General features: G+C 41.5%; 1 protein-coding gene across 1 annotated transcript in view; it reads right to left on the reverse strand.

Annotated features, from left to right (window-relative positions):
• Positions 1-13,155: 13,155 nt before the first annotated feature.
• Positions 13,156-22,920, reverse strand: part of LOC108786083 (meprin A subunit beta-like) — a 46,699-nt gene continuing 36,934 nt past the window's right edge. Inside the window, exons 13-14 of the mRNA XM_018555302.1 lie at positions 15,321-16,029; positions 13,156-13,188 (exon numbers count right to left, since the gene is read on the reverse strand). Of these exons, the coding sequence (XP_018410804.1) occupies positions 13,156-13,188; positions 15,321-16,029 (742 nt within the window). The remainder of the gene's footprint in view (positions 13,189-15,320; positions 16,030-22,920) is intronic.

The raw sequence follows: 22,920 nt of genomic DNA on the forward strand, positions 1-22,920 counted from the left end.
ATTACAACATTTACATTATCGGCCTTCATCTCTTAGTCATTACTCCATAGGACATCCTGTGCATGAGTTATGTCTCTATAAAGTTAAAGGATAACCTCCCACCCACAGAATTTCACATGACAGGATGTGTTTTATTATCAGTAAATCTCAATCAGTGAACTGTTGTACAAAGTGTTTAGTGGAGATGGCAACATTAGCAATAAACTTTTTACTTTAAATTCCCTAACAAAGACTAGAGGCCAATACCTAAAATTAGTAGAGAAAAGATTTACCACAAGGGGGATAGGGGCTTCTTCTCAGTCAGAGTGGTTACATTTTGGAACAGGGGTACAGGTACTAAGAGTACACTAGACCACACAGGGACTCGTATACACACATGCACGTACAACACACACACAGACACACAGAGGTTGAACTTGATGGACCTGTGTCTTTATTCAACCTCAAATACTACCGGTATGTAATTATGTAACTGCATCATTCATTAAGCAGGATGTAACTTTTATGGAGAATGGAAAACTTTACCTAAAAAAGCCTTAGTGAGTTGCTCCGTTTGAATGAGATTCAGATATATACTGACCAGTGATGCCTGAATTGTCTGTCCGAGCATATTACTGTCTGATATTTCCAGCAATTTTTCAGTTTCAAGGGGCTACTTGTTTTGATCTATTGGTTCCAATAGTTCTAAAGGTACTATCAGTGTTCCATGCACATTAGAAGTAGCTATGAGATTTGGTTAAACTCTAAGATAAATTTGCTGCAACTTTCTGGGATTTAAATTTTCTTGATGAAAAGCCAAATTGTGGGGCATCCTAAAACATGTAATGTGAAAATGGCTTTTCAACTTCCCAAACCTATCCTAGAGGTTGCATGGGTTTTGGTTTCCCACAAGGCAAATGAGTGACATTAAGCTTTTTTTTTTCTAGGGAGCTTAACCACTTCCCGATGACAGGATTATCTCCTCATCATAAGTTTGTTAATGACCGATGCTGGTGTCAGGAAGCCAAGCTTAGCCCTTGTGCTTGGAATCCTGCACGAGCACCTGCTCATGCGCATCTGTGTGGGCATAGTTTGGCTCACAAAATTGTGCACTGCCGGGCACCTCTGCAGACATGCGCACAAGCGTGTTGCGGATTTTCCTGCTAAACGGGCTATTTAAGGCTGTGACATTCTAGCCTCTAATGCTGACTGGTCTTCAAGCTGTTCCCTGTACCCAGCATCCTGACCCTGATCTTTTGGTGTTTGACCCGGCTTGGCTGACCATTCTTCTGCTCTTCTGGATTCCCTTGACCTTGGCTTCTTTATGACCACGCTCCTGTCTGCTACTCTGTACTTCGCTGACCACAAGTTGCTGATCTGGCCTGAGGGGGGCCTCAGTCATGGAGGAACTCTGCCAGCAAATAGCTGCACTTACCCAGGCTGTCAAGGGACTACAAGAAGGCTATTTTCAGCCTCCGGGCCGTCTTCAGTCTTTGTCACGGGCTTCAGCAACAGTTTCCATTACATCTCCTTCTCCACCAGCTTCCAGCGCATCCGTTCAGATTCCCACAGTTATGGCTCCTCCGCCTGAACCACGAGTACCGATAGCGGAATGCTTCATGGGGGATCGGGGCAACCTCTACTTTACGCATCAAGCATCAAATCTGGTCCCGTCACACATGAATCTTCTCCTATCTCTGCCACCTTCAAACCAGGGCACACAGAACTTCTTTGTTTGGATGTAATTGCATCTCCTCTATTTCCTATCATATCAGGTATGCCCTGGTTGCAGGCACATAATCCACTCATCAACTGGGACATGGGGAGAGTTTCCTTCCTATCCCCCTACTGCCTGCAGAACTGTTTGTGCTCAGCGCCTGCATCATCCATATTCTTTTGCCATCAGAACAACAACCCAGACCATCATCAGATTATTCCATCAGTCTACCAAGCCTTTCTGGATGTTTTCAACAAAGAAAAGGCTGATATCCTTTCACATTGGACTTATGATTGCCCTATTGATCTGTTTCCTGTGGCGGAAATTCCCTTTGGATGCATTTATCCCTTATCAGAGCCAGAACTTGAGACTCTAAAGGAATATATTGATGACAACCTCAAAAAAGGATTCATCCACCCTTCTACCTCTCCTGCTGGTGCTGGAATATTCTTTGTAGAAAAGAAAGATCACTCTCTTCGACCCTGTATTGACTGCAGAGCCCTAAATCAAATTACTATGAAGTACACTACCCACTCCCCCTGGTGGCAGAATGATTTCAGAGACTCTGCTCCGCTGCCATCTTTACCAAGCTGGATGTCCAAGGGGCATATAACCTTGTCTGGATTTGTGGGGTGATGAATGGAAAACTGCCTTCAGAACTCGATTTGGCCATTTTGAATATCTGGTAATGCCCTTTGGACTCTGAAATGCCCCTGCAACCTTTCAGCACTTTGTCAATGACGTCTTTTTGGACGTTCTAGATCTCTTTCCCATAGTTTATTTGGAAGACATTCTCATCTTTTCGGCTTCTCAAGAACAACACTATAAACATGTAAGACTAACTGGTAAATTCTAACCAGACTCCGGCAGCACGGACTTTATGCTAAAGCCGAAAAATGTGAGTTTGATCAACAATCTATCCAGTTCCTGGTCCTTATCATATCCACTGAAGGACCCACAGAAATGTTCTGCAATTTTGGACCCCGTGTGACAAGAAAGGGGTACAGTGCTTTGTTGGGTTCGCCAATTTGTACAGGAAATGTATTAAGGGATTCCCTGATACTATCGCCCCAATTACCAAACTTACTAGGAAGCAGGGGTGCTTTCAGTGTACTTTGGAGGCACAATCCGCCTTTGACAAACTTAAAAAACTTTTCACATCTGCCCCAATTTTGAAGAACCCAGACTTGGAAGTCGATGCTTCCAAAAACGCAGTAGGAGCCATTTTAGCCCAACATCAGGGGCCTAAATCTTTGTTGCGCCCCGTTGCCTTTTTCTCCTGAAAATTAAGTTCTGCTGAAAGAAATTATGATGTAGGTGATCGAGAGTGGTGCTTTTTGCTTGAGGGTGCGGCCCATCCAATCCTAGTCTTTACAGATTACAAGAACCTTGAATATGTGAGATATGAAAAGTGTTTGAGACCCCGCAGGCAAGATGGGCACTGTTTTTCTCAAGATTCAATTTTCATATCGCGTATCGCCCGGTATCCAAAAATGGCAAACCTGATGCCCTGTCTCGAATATTTTCGGAACCTGATTCATGCACTCAACCTGAGACAATTTTACAGGCTAACAATTTCTTGCTTCTACAGACTGATCTTGTTTCTCAGATTCAGCAAGCATCTTCTAGAGACTGCCTACCGCAAGATATACCTGTGCAGGAAAACGATGGACCATTCTTCCATAATAGAAAAATCTTTATACCCCAGCCCCTCTGCAATATTATTTTGGGACTCTGTCATGACTCTTCTCTGGCAGGGCACTTCAGGAACCACAAGACTTTGAACTTGATCCAGCGTTACTTTTGGTGGCTAAATCTGGGGTCTGACTGTAAAAATGATGTTAATTCTTGTGTCATCTGCATCCGAAATAAGGGAAGTCATTCTACAGCCTGGAGTCTGCTGAAATGTCTTCCTGTCCCGAAAAGACATTGGAGCATGATTTCAATGGATTTTATAGTTGAGCTTTTCCCTTCTGAGGGATTTACAGGGATCTTCGTGGTGGTGGATAATTTTTCTAAGATGGCGCATTTTCTTCCAGTGAAGGGAACTTCGTCTGCAGCTGAAACAGCACAAATCTTTTTGAAAGAAATCGTCGGACTTCACGGCGTTCATGATAATGTAAGCTATGATCGAGGGGTACAATTTACTTTGGGGATGCACCGATACCTTTATTGGTATTGAGTACGTGTACTGATATTTTGCTTTCTGTACTCGCTGATACCGAGTACCGATACCGGTGCTATCACTGACATGGAGTCGGCTTCCTGGGCAATCAGGAAGCCGGGCGGCATGTACAGGATAGGTAGAGCTTACTGATTAATTACAGAAAGAGATTAGAGACAATGATTAGGATCAGTCAGCGAACTAGGATTTCAATTTGTAAATTGTAGAGGTAGGGTACATGCTCTTGTATGCACCCCCAAAACAGGTTCACAGGTCCCTGCTTAGCCAAAAGCACTTATTAGGACTACTATCTGTCAGCAACAGGTTTGATTGTTAGCTCTTAGGCAATTATTCTATTTGTTGCCATTTATGATCTTATTAGGATTATTTATTTTTTTAGTTTGTACTTCATTTGAGGACAGCATTATACATTTGCTGCTGAGCCATCCGTAACAAAACTGCTCTTCTTTCTTTATTAGCTGAAAGGTATTTCCTAACAAAGGGCTTTTGTTTTGGGAGGTGGTATTCTAGGGTTTTCTTTTTTTCTTTTGGGTGGATCTTGTTTTTATATTTTGTGTTCATATAGACTTTTTTGGGGGTGATCATACCATTTTTGCCGACAATGTGTTGGTAGCTGGTCTATGTTCATGAAACACTACTGCATTGTTTAAAAAACAAAATTAAGTGCAAAAACAGTGTGCACCAAAACCACCTCACATATCACTAACATTTACCGCACCCCCTATCCCCAAGGTAAAAATACAAGTTATGCACAGAGCTGGCAAAAAAATGAAAATGTCAAACAGGACTAAAGGCTGAGGCAGAGATGCTAGGTGCCGAAGCTCCAATTTCTATGCAAAAAATGGCTCCCATTGCCTTCTGTCTCTGCATTTAGGCTTGTTGTCACTGCTGCCAAATTGTCCTGCCACTAGCCAGTTTCTACTAAATTATATCTGAATGCTGTAGCTCTAATATTTTTGGAAAATTTGGGAAAATGAGGGTGGGAGATTCAGGGAAAGGTGCTAGTGTGAAGTATTTTTGAGCATTCTTTTTATTTTGCTTAATTTAGTAATTTAAAGGGTTTCTGTATTTTCTACACTCTCTTTAAAGCCATATGAAAAGGCCCTCTCCCCATTATACTAATTTTATTTTTCATTTTCTTTGCATTGGCATAGTATCTCATAGCAGTGCCTGACTTCCCATACTATTTATTTGAAAAAAGCATTCACAGAAGCCCCCAAGGAAGCACAATTGTCCATGAAAATCAAAGTTTTTTGCTATTAATTGCATTTTTGACCAAACTGTGGTAAATTTCTTATCAATAATACAAAGTATGCTCAAATTATCTGCATTATGCAGTTCTTCCTGAGGTAAGTCAGGAAAATGTATTAATACAGTCAGTAATACAAAAATAGCTCTTCTTTCCCTATCCCGCCTGGTGTCCGTGACGGTGGACGGTGGGGACTATTCCACTATGAGGCTCATGGACTCCTTGTCTTACGTATACATGTTCAGGAATGTATTAGACAGCATTGAGGAAACCTGAAAAGTTTTTCTGCTGCCGATGTTTACAGCATGTATTGTATCTCAAATGTAACCGCAATGGAATTGGTCAATAAAAACTTTTATCTTGTTAATGACTAACATGTTTTTATAATAATTATCATTTATTAAAACTATGCAAATAGTTATCCCAGAGTCTACACTAATTATTGCTCTTCAAGGTTCTCTAATTTAATCAGGGTCCACTCCACCCTGCCAAAACACTGCATTCAGGTGTAAAAAATCCTGTGGAAATAAAGAGAAAAAAATATATACTTACCTTCCATCCGGCTTCTACCCATAACGCCAGTGAGGGTGACTTCAAAATCCTTTCAACAAAATTCAGCAGAATCAACGTCCCCAAGATCTCCCCTGGAAGGATTTTGACACCACACTTGGTTGTGTAAAGCAGGTGGTGAGGTGAGGCTATTTATTAACTTTTTATAATTTTTTTCCACTGTAATAGACCCATCCCCCTCCCCTCGCAGTCTGTCCTCATATTTCTGGGAACTGAGGGACTGTGACCAGAATGCAATGTGCTTGGGCCTGATTGGCTGGTTGCCAGGGCTGTACCCTATGTAAGCAATAATGCCATGACATGGAGCTTACACAGTGATAATCAGGGCAAACAGAGTGGCAAAGAAATGCAGGGAAGTTAAGCAGGGGTGCGGGAGAGTGGTGCCCATCAAGAAAGCCTGCCAATTTGTCCTAAAAGGGGAAAGTGACAGATTCTCTTTAAGACATCATTGGTTATAACCACTAATTATCATACACTGAGATTTAGGCATTTCTGTTTTTGAGTAAAGAATGAGTTAAACCCCTTTCAGGTTTTTTTTTGGTCACCATTGTCCCATTATGGAAATTATCCTCCACGTACTGTCCTTTTTACACATCAGAAAGTAAGAAAAATCTTTTCAAGTTGAGGAAATGCATTTTTACACAGTTGTCACAGAAACAAGTGTCCCCATTGGAGAACTTCCCCTAGAAGATTTGGATTTTCCATTACTTTTAGCCCTGGGGGACATGTTCACCAGGTCAAATAGAGAGAATAAATCTCTCTAACAGGCACACTGATAGCAATAGAAAACCCTTACCACTCTATCTGAAACTAACGAAAATGTGTTTGCTTCAGATACAGTTTAAGAAAAAAGAAAAAATAAGAAAACTTATAGTCTACTTTTAGAATAATACAGTCAGTTCAACCAACAGAAACCACTTACTACTCACTATCTATCTACTCGTGTTATTGTCGAAGCTCCCAAATTATAAATTATAAAATGTGTGAATTTAACAGTAGTTCCTTTTAAATATGTGTGCATGGACATCTTTGACTTAAAAAAAAACCCTAACATTCAAATTCCAGTTCAAACAGAAGATCCCTGATAAAGAATCGTTCAAACTTCTGGCAAGGGTAAAGAATTACTAGAATCACTTCCTTCTGAACTTAAGGTCAGATTACCTAATAGTTGGCAACTTGAAACCGACTTTTGAGATTTACTTTCTGTTTGTTTTGATGACTATTTTCACTGGAACGGAGGGTAATGGGAAGCCCAAAGTGTTACATTTGTGACCAGAGCAGGAAGTGGGGATTCATCTTTTAATAGATACATCTGTTATGAGGGGATTTCCCCTAACCTTGTATCCTTTGGGGCTGATTTATAAATGCTCGCCACTAGGTGCTGCTGAGAAGTATAGGAATTTCCTATGTTCCTCAGCGCCAACTACGGGCACTAGTGCTTTGTGAACAGCATCCACATAGCTATACAATGGGTAAAACATTTCTCAACCAGCCGCTTTCTGTTGTGTCTTCTAGACAAGGGAAAGCTCTTCAAAAAGATACAAACAGCAAAAAAATAAACTGACAGCAGTTTTGACCCTTACCTACTTTATTCAAAAGATTTTAAATAAAATGTTGTCTATATATAGTTTTAAGGTAGATCCTGAGCACATAAGTTAACATAAACTCTTATTTTTGTTTCAATATAATTTGTACTTACTTGCTTTGTCCAGAAGAGGCTGAAATATAAAACAAAACCATGCTTACTCTCATAGGCCATAGAGATAGCCGAGAACAATGTAACAGATAACAGTCAGCAGGGACAGAGAGCACAGGAAATTATAAATTATTTAGATTTCTGTCAGGAACAACAGGAATGTTTTGCACATATCAAACAGATATAACAAAAAGCTTTCAATGGTATGTTTAGCGATCAACATTAAAGGAGAACTATTGGGTCAGTGTTTTTCCTCATAGTTCTCCTTAGGGTAACGGGAGGACACAAACTAGCGATAATCATTGCTGGGGTTTACATACACTTTCATAAAACTCAACAATGAAATATAAAAAAAAATGTTTACAGCCAATCTGGCTGTACCAAGCACTTTGATACAACCCAAGAACTGATCCAGTTTTGTGTTTATAACATTACAGAATAATACTTACGGTACATGGTACAAATGCAAGATATCCAGAAACACTGAGAAATAATTGGGATTTTTGTCTAACCGCGGGTTTCAAATGAATGGGGATTATATTATTCATTCTCCTCCACCTGAGCTCCAATTGTTTCATGTGGGCAATTCTATTAAAGACTTATAAATAAAGGGCAAGAAGTACCTTTTCTCTGTTGGGAAAGTATGTACCCTCTGGGGTGCCAGCCTACCAATATTTCTTATTTATGGCCTCATAGAGCACTGGAAAAATGATATTTACTTTAAAGCTGCATGATAGCACATATTTAATAAATATGAGATGAATATATGTAATATTTAACTAATTGTGGCTATTTTATTGAAGTGTCAGCATAGGTAAAAGTCTTGCCCATGCGGGCTACACAGGTGCAAGAGCTGAAATGGTTAATGCAATACTTTCACCATGTAAATGATGATTTTCCACAGCCTCTTTTCAGCAACTGGTCATCTACATGCAGTCTAGCAATGTCTGCATGACATTTTCAGGGTGGATTTCCTGATGACCATAACAGTGGACCAGTGGACCAGATTGAAATAACAGTGGACTATGCCTGTGTAATGTGTGTTGATATGGTCATTTGTAGTCTCCATTGGAAGAACATGTTACAGGGTGACAAAGCAGGATCACTGCTGAGAAACAGTCACATTACATTGTCATCCTATATCAGTAAGTGGGCAAGGACCTTTAAGGTAGGATTTGCAGGTATCATTTTAATGATCGCTGCAGATGTAAAACATTTGGTTATAACTCTACAATTACAATAACATGCTAAAGCTTAAATGAGATTTTATTAAGTGGGTTTACCTATACTTTAAGTAAATCAGGGGAGGTTAGTACTGTTGCATTGCTTGAGGTAAACACTAGTAAATCAATCTATTGGCATCTATGCGGTGTCAATGTGCGGTATCCATTATAGTGTGGTCTGAGGTAGTGAACAAAACGAGTGCTTATCTCTTTCAGAACAGCTTGTCAAGCGACACAATAACAATAGGTGATACTAATACACACAGAACACTTTGATTCATCAGTTTGTTAGGTCTAGGATATCAATAATACAGCATAGCCCAGGGGTAGGCAACCTTGGCACTCTAGCCATGGAGAAACTACAAATTCCATCATGCCTTTGCCTCTGTAAGTCGTGGCTGTCAGAGTCTTGCAATGCCTCATGGAACTTGCAGTTCCACAACAGCTGGAATGCTGAAGTTGCCTACTTCTGACTCAGCTCATACAGTTTAGTGAATGGATGCCAATGATTTTTACACACACATATTAATGTGTTGCTTCTTCAAACATTCTCATATTCATCAGAAAAGGGAAGTGAAGCGCGGATATACCAAAAATAATAATAGAAATATATGTATATGGCAGATCACATTTACCAGTCCATGGATATCCTGGAGAAGAAGCAGCAGTAACAGCCAATGATTAGCCATTTGTTTCCGTGATTGAACTGAAAGTAAGATTTGTTCAGCTTCATTTTTATATTCCTGCTCTGAGTTAGACTTTGCCCATTCAGAGAGTTACGTAACACTTATTGAGATTTTGTCTAGAAAACCCAATTGTCAAACTGTAAACGGAAATCATAAAATCATTATGACAAGAAAGTGATTCGCTTCCTTTACATGTTACGCAAACATTCCATAAAGCAAAGCATACTTGTACATCTCTGCAGTACATGCAAATTTCCCCATGTTGTGTCTCTATAAACACACTGTGTTGGCATGACAACACAGTGAGGAGAATGTATCAAAACTGGAACAGACAAAATCTGGAGCAGCTGTGCATGGCAACCAATCAGCTTCTATCTTTCATTTTCAAATCTTAACTGAACAGGCTGAAGAGAGAAGCTGATTGGTTGCCCGGCACAGCTGCTAGAGATTCTGTCTGCTCCAGTTTTGATAAATCCCCCTCAGTGTATTTAGGGCTCTGAATTCCAAATCACCTGTTGTCAGCCCTACCTACATCATTTATGAGGCTTCATTCACACCTACCAACTAGGTGTGATTTGGGCAGGAACTTGCGATTCCCTGCAGCAGGGATTCCAAATCTTCCATTTACAAGCGGCAGCTGTCACCCATTCAAGTTAATGATACATTTGAAATATCTGTAAAAAATAAGTCAAGGCAACTGGTCTTGCTGTATTTTTCTTGAAGACGTTTCACTGGTCATCCAACCAGCTTTCTCAATTCAGAATGACTTGTACAAAAATTCTCTGGGAATTGACAGACAGATACATTTGAAAGTGTCAAAACTCTGGCAGATCGCATGTAAATGTATGTGATACGATTGCATGCGGTTGGAAAGAGATCACTATCCCTGGACGCAGTGAGCGCGCTGACCAATGAGAACCACTTCTTAGAACAGTTAAATACAGTTTTGGTTAAAATTATTTTTTGTGTCTTGACAAGTAGATTGTCATGAGAGACAAGATTGGGCCCCCGTTTTAGTCCTTGGACAAGTAGTTTTTTAGAAAATTTCCACACCCCTGCCATCTGAACTACCTCTGCCTATTTTTCTTGTATGTATACAGTTGGGAAGGATTAGACCCTCTAGATTTTTATTGCTGTCCACATTGGAGAGATATTCCTCTGTTTGTACTGGTTACCGTTGTCACCGACAAAGGAGTGAGAAGAAATTCAACATATTAGAGTTGTCCCCAGAAGAAGTGATAAGGTGACATCTTCTAATGAGGACATCTGTTCCAGGGACAATTATTATTATATTATACAGGATTTATATAGCGCCAACAGTTTCAGCTTATTATCTAAGAGGGGAATTCGCCTCCCTTTTACAGGATATAAGTTTTGTTGTGTCTCTGGGACAGTAAGAGAAGGGAAAGTTACCCAATGGTACACAGACATCAATAAAGTAGTTTGGGGTTTTAACCCTTCCCTATTCTATCTAAATAAAAAAGTTTGGGCTATATACAGTATACATGTTCACTGTCACTTTTGCTAGATAGCTTGGTCTGCATGTAAACTTAGAGAAAAATATAAATCAGTGCATTTGAAATACAATCATGAATTAAAAAACTAAATAATATAATTACAGGTAATAACCCCATACAATCACCAGGATACAATATTTTTCACTATGGTGGTTCTTTAAGAAATGGAAAAGCTTGTTTGATGCCTGGTTGCTATTAAATGACAGTCAACCATAAATCAGTTTCTATCCCTTTGAACCAAATACAGCAATTTAGGACTGCAGCACTGCATGTACATTTGGGCCCTGGGGTCGGCCGTTTAATTAATAGTAAACACACATGGGCCCTTAATTTAATAGTAAACATGTTGTTATGCTGAGAAAGATTAGGAAAGCGAAATGTGGCAATGCTGTATGGTCAGAATCTACCCTCACTTTTTTTGTCTTCAGTTAAAGCAATACAGCACAGTCAAGGACTAATCTAAGCCTATGATTGGATAGTGAGGTAGAAGCAAAACAGCGATGAGGTCAGCTCTCTCCTCCAGCCAGCTCACCTGTACTCTATGCAATGTAATGGACCCTTTAAATAGGCTGAGAGAAAACATATTTTCATATGTTTAGAACTCCTTTCATGATTTTATATTACAAAGCCGGTACAATCTTCAACACTTAAAGTAATTATACAAATGCTATCGACATAACGAATGTTATCGAATTTGCTTATCTTACACATCTCTTTGTAAAATGTAAATGCACTGTAGTAAAATGTTTATATACTGTAACAGAGCTTGTTGCTTAGCAGACAGCTGTACCTTGATAAATGACCTCATCTGGTGTTGCAATGCCTTTTTCTTGCATATCCATTGTAATGGTTGACTTTTATTGTTTGGCATCAAAAGACTTCCTTTTCTGTCAGTGCTGAAAGGAGTACAGTGTACGTCCCGCCACGAAGTGCCTATTTGACTGGCCACGTACACTGTATGTGACGAGTTATTTAAGGCTCTGTAATGCCGGTAACCACTGATACTCAGCGGTTACCATTCATTAATGAATGCTTCAGTATTGAGGCATTCATTAATGAAATAGTTAAGCTTTTGTAAAAGCTTCTTTCTTTCATTAAAGGAGAACTATGAGGCGAGTGAAAATCACTCAGCCTCGTAGTTCTAGCTGACCTGTGACAATGAAACTGTCACACGTCGGCTCAGTAGATCGGGAAGTAAGTGAACACAAACCGTCGCTCACTTCTCTATCTATCCCTGCAGAGAGCCGTGACTGACACTCACGGCTCTCTGCAGGGATTCCCCCCCTCCCTTGTCCAATCCTCCAGCGCTGACTGGCGGAATGGATGGGGGAGGGGGCGGGTACAGCTGGCTCTGCCTCTAGATAGGCAGCTGTCACTCACGCAGCTGGGTGGATCCAGACAGTATTGTCGGGATCCATACCGGCGTCTCAGTATACCGCGAGCTACAGCTAGTCAGGATGCGACAGGATGCTAGTCTGTGTCCTCCCGTTACCCTTAGGAGAACTATGGGGAAAAGCCCTGACCCTATAGTTCTACTTTAATGGAAGAATGAAGCCGTTACATACACATACGGGATCGCTAAATAGCGATCCCGTATTTGACAGCTGAAGATAGCAGAAAGGTAGCAGAGTGAGTCACCTCTCTGCTATTCGTTTTGACAGCTCCATAGACTGGCCTGATGTTTATGATACATTTCAGGTGGTGGGGGTCCTCTCCGCACACCTTACAGCAGTCCTGGCCAAATAAGAACGGTGGTGCTCGCAATGACTATCACGGATGGCACCGTGCAAAATACGAAGTAAAAGAAACAGGTCACCAGCACTCGTTTAGAATAAATATGTCCTTTTTTAATGGACAATTGTGTCACTACAATCAACAGAGCCGACATTTCGGGGCCGCACAGGGTCCCTTCTTCAAGGCAGTAAAATTGTGACAGAGTAATGGTATTCACACACTACATATATACCCCATATAATTAGTGAATCATTGGTAACCACACCCTCAGTGATGTCAAAAAGGCGGGAAAAACGCCATCTTTAAAAGTCAAAATCTCACTATATAAAAAAAGGGAGAAAAAAAACATATTCAAATTCATTTAAGATAATAAGTTAACTGTACCCACAATCTGATGATCCAAAGGAACGCTGCGGTAGGTAGAGTGTCTGACATCGCTACGGCAGGTATGCACGACAGTCTAGAGACAGCGGCATTATGATCCAGCATCCCTAGACAGTATGTCCGCCATCGCCCCTCGTCATAATATGTCGGCGCGTGCAATGTGCGTCATGGTTACTAAGGTGATGGAGAGATACAATTCTCGACCATCATACGGCTTAGATGCCGAGGCTACATATGTCAATTACAACCTGGGTGTGGGAAAAACAAGAGAGCTGATGTCCACACTATACATATACCGCAATGAACGTTCCAAGATCAGAGTGGGGGAGAAAACAGATTATATAATAAGTATAAAATAGAGGTGTGCACAAAAAGAATGATATTAAAGGAGATAATATATCTACATTTACATATAAAGAACCAAGACAGGGAACATACAAACCGAGTGATACAGCGTACATACATGACATATACACCCAATAAAACATGAGAACAAAACAGAGAATCAGCCCAAAAATCTTTAAGATGTATCAAAAGAGTGTCAGGAGAATTAGCATGAATTAGTTATCTATGGAGGACCCAAACATATAGATGGGTGTCCCATACATATATAGAACCAAAAATAGATAGTAAAAATTCTCCAATGTATTAAAATGAAACATCAGTATTAATCATTGACTAAGGTGCCTATTATTGTAAAGATCAAGAAATATAAACATCAGACAATTTAATCGACAAGGAAGCAGGACAAAGATAGAGAAGAATTAAGTCCTCTTGGTTTTACTGTATTCAACGTATGGATCCAGTAAGCTTCCCTGCGTAATAGTATGTTGTCTCTATTGCCGCCTCTATGTGGTCTCGGTATGTGTTCGATAACCATTGCTTTGAGTTCGTGTGTTTGATGGTTTAATTGTGCAAAGTGTATTGCCACTGGTTTGTTTGGGTCTATATACTTTCCTTGTTGTTTGTATTCAATTGCTAGTTTTATATCACTTTTATGTTTTTGGTACCGTTTTTTAAAAGCATTGATAGTTTTTCCCACGTAATCCAGTGAGCAGGGACATTTTAATAGATATACACAGTATTCAGACACACAATTCAAATAGCTGTGGATAGAGTATTTTTTTCCTGTATAAGGATGAAATAAAGAGTCACCAGTAATGAGAGAGTTGCAGACACTACAATTGTGGCACCTGTAACATCCCTGCCTGGTAGATAATTTATATGGTATAGTGCCATATTTTAAGTGGGGGTCAGCACAGACTAAATGGTCACGTAAAGATCTATTACAAGAGTAAACCACGCGAGGTGTGTGTTTAACAACAGGGGCCAAAGTCCTGTCAGCTTTCAAGATATTCATATTACGTTGTACGGTACGCTTGACCTGATATGAATAGGGATTAAACTTCGTAATAAAGAGCAGATCATTAGAGCTCATCTCCTTTGGTTTAGGGGTACAGAACCTATTCCTAGCCACTTCAAGTGTATGTTCAAGTATATGTTTCGGATAACCTCTATCACTGAATTTGTTATATATACACTGTAGTTGTGTTTCGCAGTCAGCAGCATCCGAGCAAATGCGCATAACCCGAACAAACTGGGAGACTGGTAATGAGTCTCTCAGTCTGTTGGGGTGTGCACTGCTGTAGGAGAGCAGCGCATTGCGATCAGTGGGTTTTGTGTATAATGAGGTTGAAAACTTTCCTTGGTCAATTATTACCATTACATCCAGGAATGAAATCCTGGAAGATGACACCTCTGGATTGAATACAATGCCCACTGCAAGAGTGTTGAGATATTCTACAAAGATCTGTATATCTTCCTTGGGCCCTAACCAAACCACAAAAATGTCATCTATATACCTTGTCCATAGTCTCACGTGTTCAAACAGTTCACATGGATAAATAGAGCATTCTTCCAGATAGCCTATAAATAGATTTGCATATGAGGGGGCACCCGAGCTGCCCATGGCAGTGCCCTTTGTCTGGAGGAAATATTGTTTCTCAAAACAGAAGTAGTTGTTTTCGAGTACCATCCTTAACCCCTCAAGTATGAAGGCCGTTGGTGGAGATGTTACCTCTCTCCGGGATAGAAAATACTCTACTGCCTGCAAACCTTCATCTGTAGGGATACAGGTGTATAATACAGATATATCCATAGTTAGTAGACTCCATCCGGGGTGAATAGTATCAATATCTCTCAATTTTTTTATAAAGTCATTGGTATCTCGAGTATAGGAATGGAGATCCTTCACCATTGGATGCAAGAAGTGGTCTAATAGCATAGACAATGGCTGTAATACTGAGCCTGTCCCGGCCACAATGGGCCTGAAGGTAAGTGGGTCGTGCCCCTTGTGAATCTTTGGTAGGCCATATACTACCGGTGTACGAGCATATTCATTATACAACCACTCAGCAATACCCTCAGATATCCATCTCTGGTCCAAGGCTAGGTTGGTTAAAGACGACAATTTGTTAAGAATCGAGGTTAGAGTGTCACGTGGAATTTGGAGATATGTGGATAAATCGGATGGAAGATTATCTATGCCCATTTTGTAGTTTGCATAGTCCATAATAATGATAGCTCCTCCTTTATCGGCGGGTTTCATGATAATAGAATCATCTTGCTGTAGTGATTTTAGGGCATTTAATTCAACTCGTGTCAGATTCGAATGGCATTGTGGCTTATGTATCCTTCTTCGATCCGTAATGTTGCGAGTGTCATATCTGACGGTTTTAATGTAGGTCTCAATTGAAGCAAATTGGCCCGATGGAATGAATGAGCTTTTGTTCTTAAACTTGTTGGTAGAGGAGTCTATACCTTTGGTACAAGAATGGTGACTGAAGTGTTGTTTTAATTTCAAAGCACGTTCAAGTTTGAAGGTGTCTATTTCAAACTGGAAGTCATTAAATGCTGGGGATGGACAGAATGAAAATCCCTTACTAAGGACATGATTTTCACTGTCGGAGAGGGTTCTGGATGACAGATTGATTATCGGACATTCTTGAGTTTTTGTTGTCTCGTATTGATGGATGGCCCCGAGTTTCTTCTTCTTGTTGCCTCGTCTTGTGCGTTTCTTCCAGTCCTTCCTAAAAAAGGAGTAGATGAGGGGGCTGTTCCAGTGGTGGCAGTGGTGTCCTGTATTGATGTTGTAGGTGTGTCACTATTCGTGGGCAGATTTTCAGTGGGTCGTTCGCTCCCACTGGAGCTGCTGTTTCGTTTGTTGAAACGCTGTCTTGTTCCCCCACGTGAGGAAGCACCACCATTGCGTCGTCTTATACCATTACTCTGTCACAATTTTACTGCCTTGAAGAAGGGACCCTGTGCGGCCCCGAAACGTCTGCTCTGTTGATTGTAGTGACACAATTGCCCATTAAAAAAGGACATATTTATTCTAAACAAGTGCTGGTGACCTGTTTCTTTTACTATGATACATTTCAGGCACAGTTACAATGTATCTCTGTGCCTGAAATGTATCACTTCTGATCGTCTAGGCCAAGGGTCAGCAACCTTAAACACTCAAAGAGCCATTTGGACCCGTTTCCCACAAAAAAGAAAACACCGGGAGCCACAAAACCCTTTGACATCTAAAATGAAGATAACACGTCATATATAATTTATTTACCTTTATGCTATGTATAGCATGTATATAGGTAAATGTGGGCTTAGTAACACACTGGACTCTGGGCTTAGTAACGCACTGGACTCTGGGCTTAGTAACGCACTGGACTCTGGGCTTAGTAACGCACTGGACTCTGGGCTTACTTGAGACCCCGCAGAGCCCACCTAAGAGTGACCCTGCAGGGCACACCATAGATCCTTCACAGCCCATCTGAGACTCTCTATGGTGGGCTCTGCAGGGCCTCAGGTGGGCTGGTTCCCGGGGTCCCTTTGCCTATACCTCCTCCCAACTCCTCTTACCTACTGCTGCTGTGGCCTTGCCTCCTCCACCCCTCCCCTGTCACCTCTGCCATGACACCCCTGGTACAGCTGATACTCATGTGAGAGGCCCCCAGGCTGCCCAGACCCCTCACTTGGGTATCGGCCGTACCCCCCTGATGGCGGTGTTCTATTAAAGTTTGTGACTACGTTACAATGTGTGACCGGTGATGTGGTCACACATTTCAATGTAATCCCGCCCAGTTTTTTGGTGGTGGAATGTGTGACCACCAATAGGTCAAGCATTCCAACACTTTCTCAGCTGTTCCAGGGCAGATCAGCATCGCAAAAAGGAATGTGCAGGAGAACTGATCTGCCCTGGAACAGCTGTTGAGTCCTGAAATGTCACTTCTATCGGACTCTGTGAGTGCCAGCTTACATTCCACCCCACTCACAAAGTCGGATAGAATGATTTCAGGACCGAACAGCTGTTCCAGGTCAGAACGGTTCTTCTGCACATACGATTTGCGATGCCGATCTGCCCTGGAACAGCTGAGAAAGCTTGGAATGCTTGATAGAACAGCGGCCCCATCTAATCATTTAATCAGAGAACTAGATTATAATAGGGAACATTACAGTGTAACTATTTTTTACATTTTAGATTAAAAGATAACAATATTTGTAAATGGATAACATATATGGTATGTTTACTTCCTGCTTCATTGGTAAATGTGACAAATGGTACTATTCTGACTCTAAGGTGTTTAAATATTAATGTATCCCTTCCTGATACCTCTATACCTGGCCTGTAACAGATACAATCACCACGGACAATACTCATCAGATAGCTGAATTCACCACTTAGGTCTTTATTGAATGACCATGCCATGGGTATACTGTACTGCAGGGCTCAGAATTTCCACTCGTCTGCTCGCATTTTGCGAGTAAAAATAAGGTGAGGGCGAGTGGAAATTTGGGTCTCCAAGTACCGGTCCGCGGCCCAACTCTGGCCCGCGAGCCGGTACTATGTTGCCCACAGCCAGCTGACATGTCAGGTACACGGTTGCAGACCGCGTACGGCTTCGCGGCTTAAGGCCTGGCTAGTAGCTCAGGACTTGAAATTTTGAGCCCTGCTGTACTGTATATGGTTTCATCTGAATTTACCTTAATCATGAATTCTATTCTCATGAGTGTAATCGAGGCACCACCACTGCACCACACATTTACATTTTGATTTAGCAGTAATCATATTGTTGTGAAGGAAAATATATGGGGAATGGTAACACTGTACTTGGTTCTTGCTGTAAAGGTTTTAGTGTATATTGTGTGACATTTGAAGTATTCGGTTATTCTATATGCATCCACTTTGATTATATGTTACATGCTTTGAGGATTAGTCTGTGAAATAGTTTGCTGTTGGACTGTAACACAGGATCTCAGAATATCACTATCTTATATATCTTAGCATTACCTGCTTATATGAGCCATATACAGTGTGGAAGGGGCTGGAGGTGGAATTTTGCTGGGAAAATTACACTTCTTGGATTGTTGATCTCCTGGATTCCCCTCAGTTCTAATTGGCTCTTCTTGCTGACATCCATGTCACTTCTTCCCACCTGCTGACATGTTTTGTAGAGATGTATGAGAAGCTGGTAGAAACCACAGCATGCCATGAAGGAGCAGGAAAACACACTTTTTGATTGACCATTTAAGAAACATTGTGGTCAATGGATGAAAGCGGGTTCAAACGCGCAAAAAAAATTTGCAACATGTTTCTGATGCGCGTTTCCTGGTGTTTCCGTTGAAGTCTATGGGGGAAAACGAGCTGCAAACTGCCAAAAGAAGCTCATGTGCTTTTTTTTTTCTCAGCATTTGTCGTTTTGCTGCTGGAGTGTTGCTGCTCAGGTGTGAACAGGGGCTACTGAAAATCCTGGGATTTCTTGTGTTGAGCAAGAAATTTTCCTCTGCTTAAAAACGCCTAGGTGTGAACCAGACCTTAGCTGGGTTGCATGGCATTCCATGTACAGTGTTGCAGTCAATATTTGTGGGCAGGACTCAAAGTGGAACTATATGTAAGAAAGAAGCAAATGCTGTGAAAAACATGAACATATTCTCCTTTCAAGCAGCTGCAAGTCCCCTATCATATTTTGGAATAGATAAACTGTATGCAAACCCAAAATCTATTTTTCAGTATGACTGGCATCATGTCTAACTATACAGTTTTAGTAAGCAAATCATTTTTTTTTGTGAATCTGTTGCAAAGTTTCTAACCCTAAGATCCTGCCAGTAAAAGTAATTCCTGTTTCAGGCTGACAACACTGAGCCACTGCCTCACAATTAGCAGAAACGCTGTCAGCTTGCTGTGCAAGCATCTTCAGTTGGTCGGTTGGCTGCTTATGTGATTGACCAGATCGGCAGCCCAGTGGCAAGCTCTAGGAATGTACAGGGCAGGCTGGCATCACTGCTCCTTGCATGGCAGTGGCTAAGAGGGTTATTCACTTACCTGCAGAAGAATCTAGCCATAGCTTCGGCTGATCCTTCGGCTCGCTTCACCCGCTGGAGCCCTTCGCTTCAGTCGAACCAAAGGGCAGCTGTACGGGCTATTCCGGTACAGCAGCCAAACGCATATGCTTCGGCTCGGCTGAGCCGTAGTGACAGCCGAAGCGGGGAGAAAGGTCGGCCGAAGCCGACCGTTTTACCCGCAAATGACAACAGTTGGGCGGAGCCAGCCGTGATGTCACCGCTGGCTCCCCCATGTGTTTTGATTTGTCCGGGACCTGCAGGCAGACTGTCATGTGCCAGACAAATGTAAACAGTTGGACGAAGCTAGCAGTGATATCACCACTAGCTCCGCCCAATTGTTTATATTTTGCCGGCATCTGTCAGAATTTAATTCTGCTGCGGGAGTTCGTTGCGTGCGGATGGGTCGGCGGGTGGCGTTTTTAAAAAAAAAAATATTTGTAAATTATTTATTATTTTGCCGAGTTGTCATTGTCGTGGACAACGCTGGATGTCGTGATTGACCCTGGATTACGCTGGTAAATCCATTTTTGAGATATATTTTTTTTTACAATAAAGGAATTGTCAAACTCCTTTTGTTGAGTTTTTTTTTTCAATGAAAGGATTTTCCCTAAAAGTTTGGACTTTTTATTTATCTTTTATTTAACCCTTTAGTGAATAGGTAGGGTTGTAAGTACCGCTTACTCATTCACAAGGGGGGGCCGCATCTGGGTGCCCCTTTATTAAAAGGGTACCCTGATGTGAATAAGCCCCCCTGTCTGCCCCAGAACTTGTGGGGAAGAGGCCCTTGTCCCCATCTGCATGGGGACAAGGTGCTTTTCCAGGGGGGACCTTGGAAGAGCACCCTCCCAGTGCTGGGGGCATGTGGCCTGGTATGACACTTTCCTGCCCTGCCAGGCCTGTGATCGGATCAAGGGTCTGGTTGGGAATTTTAGGGGGACCCCACGTTTTCCCCCCAATGTTTTGGGGGTAGGGTTCCTCCTTAAAATTCCTATCTGACCTAAAGGGCCTGGTATGACTTTGGGTGAGAACCCCACGCACTTTTTTTTTTACTTGGGGTAACTCCTAAAATTCCTACCAGACTTAAAGAGGCTGGTATTGTTTGGGAGGGGGACCCCACGCTGTTTTTTTTTCTTTACATTTTTTTTATTATTTTCTTAACTTTTTTAATTTCTTTTTTTTTCCTTTTATTTAAACAATTTGTATACATTTGTTTTCTTTTGTTTACATTTTCTATTATGCTCGCTACCTCGGAAGTAGCAAGCAGAATAGCCGAGCCGAATAATGCTCGGCGGCATTTGGCTATTCACTCACCGCCGTTCGGCCCCTATGAGAATAGGGACGAACAGTAGTGAGTGAACTGCCGGAGCTTTGGCTCAGCCGAACCAGATGTTGGATCGGCTGAGTCGAACTGTTTCTGCGCTTTGGCTCAGCCAAAGGCAGCCAATGTACAGCTGAAATCAGCCGTGCAGGACTTGAAGTGAATAGCTGAACGGCGATCGGCTCACTTCACTTCGGCTCTGTTATTCACTCGGCTGCCTTAAGGAGCTAAGTAAATAACCCCCTTCGTATTGTCTTCCTGAAACAGGAAGAGCTGATCCTGGAAGGACCTCCAGGCAAGAAGCTTTGTAAGACATTCACAAGAAACATTTTTTTAGGAAAACAGTACACAATGAGTCATAAGGCCAAACATACTAAAAATAGATTTTGGGTTTACGTACACTTTAACCTATTGGTCCGAATTGAGAAGGTGAGCAATGTCCAAATTTGTACCAGTAAGTAAGCTGTAAACACATACGGAATATAGCTAGAGATATTCACTGCTGATTTATGTGTAAACTGCCTGACTTGATATATGTAACTGTGAGATAATTTGTGATTTATAGTAACTACTTTTTTCAACCAGACACCTCTATCAGACATCACTGCCTGGATTCCACAACACTCTTCTCTTCTGCAATTACATAATGGGAAAAAACTTCCTCAGCCTATGACTGGATAGTGAAGAAGCATGCAGCAACACACTGATGAGCTCTCCCCTCCTATCAGCAGACTCCCTGAGCTCTTTACAATGTAGTAAACCCATATTGGCTTAGACTGCTACCATTTCTTATCTCACTCTGTACACTGCTGGGCAGGGATCTAAAACAACTAATATGAAAAGAGAATGAGGTACTATTTAAACATAGGATAACTGGGTTTAAATCCGTATATATAATGTCTGCAACATTGCTTTTGGCCATAACCTTATGAACACCAACAGAAATTCTCATTACATTTTCCAAATAAACACATTTTAACAAGGTAGCCTGAGAGAAAAGTAAAACTATTGTCATGTGTATAAAACCCCTTCATGTCTTCATATTACAAACCTGGTACAGTCTACCATACTGAAATAACCTTTAATGAAATGATGCTATTGACAGCCTTTTCATTGGATTTGCTTATCACACACAATCTTTGTAAACTGTAAACACACTCTTGAGATAATGCAGTAAATACATATCCATTGCAACAGAAACAGAACATGTTGCTCAGCAGATAGCTTTTCCATAACTTGGGATCTTAACGTATCATCTGACAAAAGGTATTGAACTACAAACATTTTTTGTTAAATGCCCCTTCTAGTGTACTGATTTTTACATTTTAGGTTAAACACAGGCCCCGCGCTACCGCAAGGCGAGTCAGGTGGCCGCCTGAGGGCACTGCAGGGTGAGGGCGGAAAAAACAGGGCATTTTGACAAGTACTTGTACTTGTCAAAATGCCCCGATGTTTGCGCTATGTTTTTTTTTTGTCACTTACCTTCGGTGCGGGAGAGCAGCGGTGAGTCTGCGCTGGTCCAGTGGGAGGAGCTCCAGGTGGGGTCCTAATTTAGCTGGCCGGCGACTGCCAGAGGATCCCGAAACGCGCGGCACCTCAGGCAGTCGCCGGCCAGCTAAATTAGGACGCCCACCTGGAGCTCCTCCGCTGCTCTCCCGCGCCGATGGTAAGTGAAAAAAAAAAACCATAGCGCAAACATCGGGGCATTTTGACAAGTACATGTACTTGTCAAAATGCCCTGTTTTTACAGGGGGTCGGGGGGGAGCAACAATGCACCTTGCCTGTGTAGGCAAGAATCCTAGCACCCGCCCTGGTTAAACATAACAATATTTGTAAATGCATAACATATATGGTAGGTTTACTTCCTGCTTCATTGGTAAGTGCAACTAACTACAAATATTTGTTGTTAAATACCTCTTCTAGTGTACTATTTTTTAAAATTTTAGATTAAAAGATAACAATATTTGTAAATGGATAACATATGTGGTATGTGTACTTCCTGCTTCATTGTTAAATGTGACAAATTGTTCTATTCTGACCCTAAGGGGTCTATTCACAAAAGGGTGAAGAGTTTGGAGAAGGCAACAATCTAGGCCAAAATAGCTGATTTGGAAAAATTCTCCAATTCAGCTCACTTTCCAGTTCAGCTATTTTGTCCTAGATTGTTCACTTCTCCTGCCTTCTCCAAACTCTTCACCCTTTTGTGAATAGACCCCTAAGTGTTTAAATATTAATGTATCCCTTCCTGATACCTCTATGC

This window comes from Nanorana parkeri, unplaced genomic scaffold, assembly GCF_000935625.1.
Source record: "Nanorana parkeri isolate BGI_ZX_2015 unplaced genomic scaffold, ASM93562v1 scaffold191, whole genome shotgun sequence".
In the NCBI taxonomy this organism is placed as follows: domain Eukaryota; kingdom Metazoa; phylum Chordata; class Amphibia; order Anura; family Dicroglossidae; genus Nanorana; species Nanorana parkeri.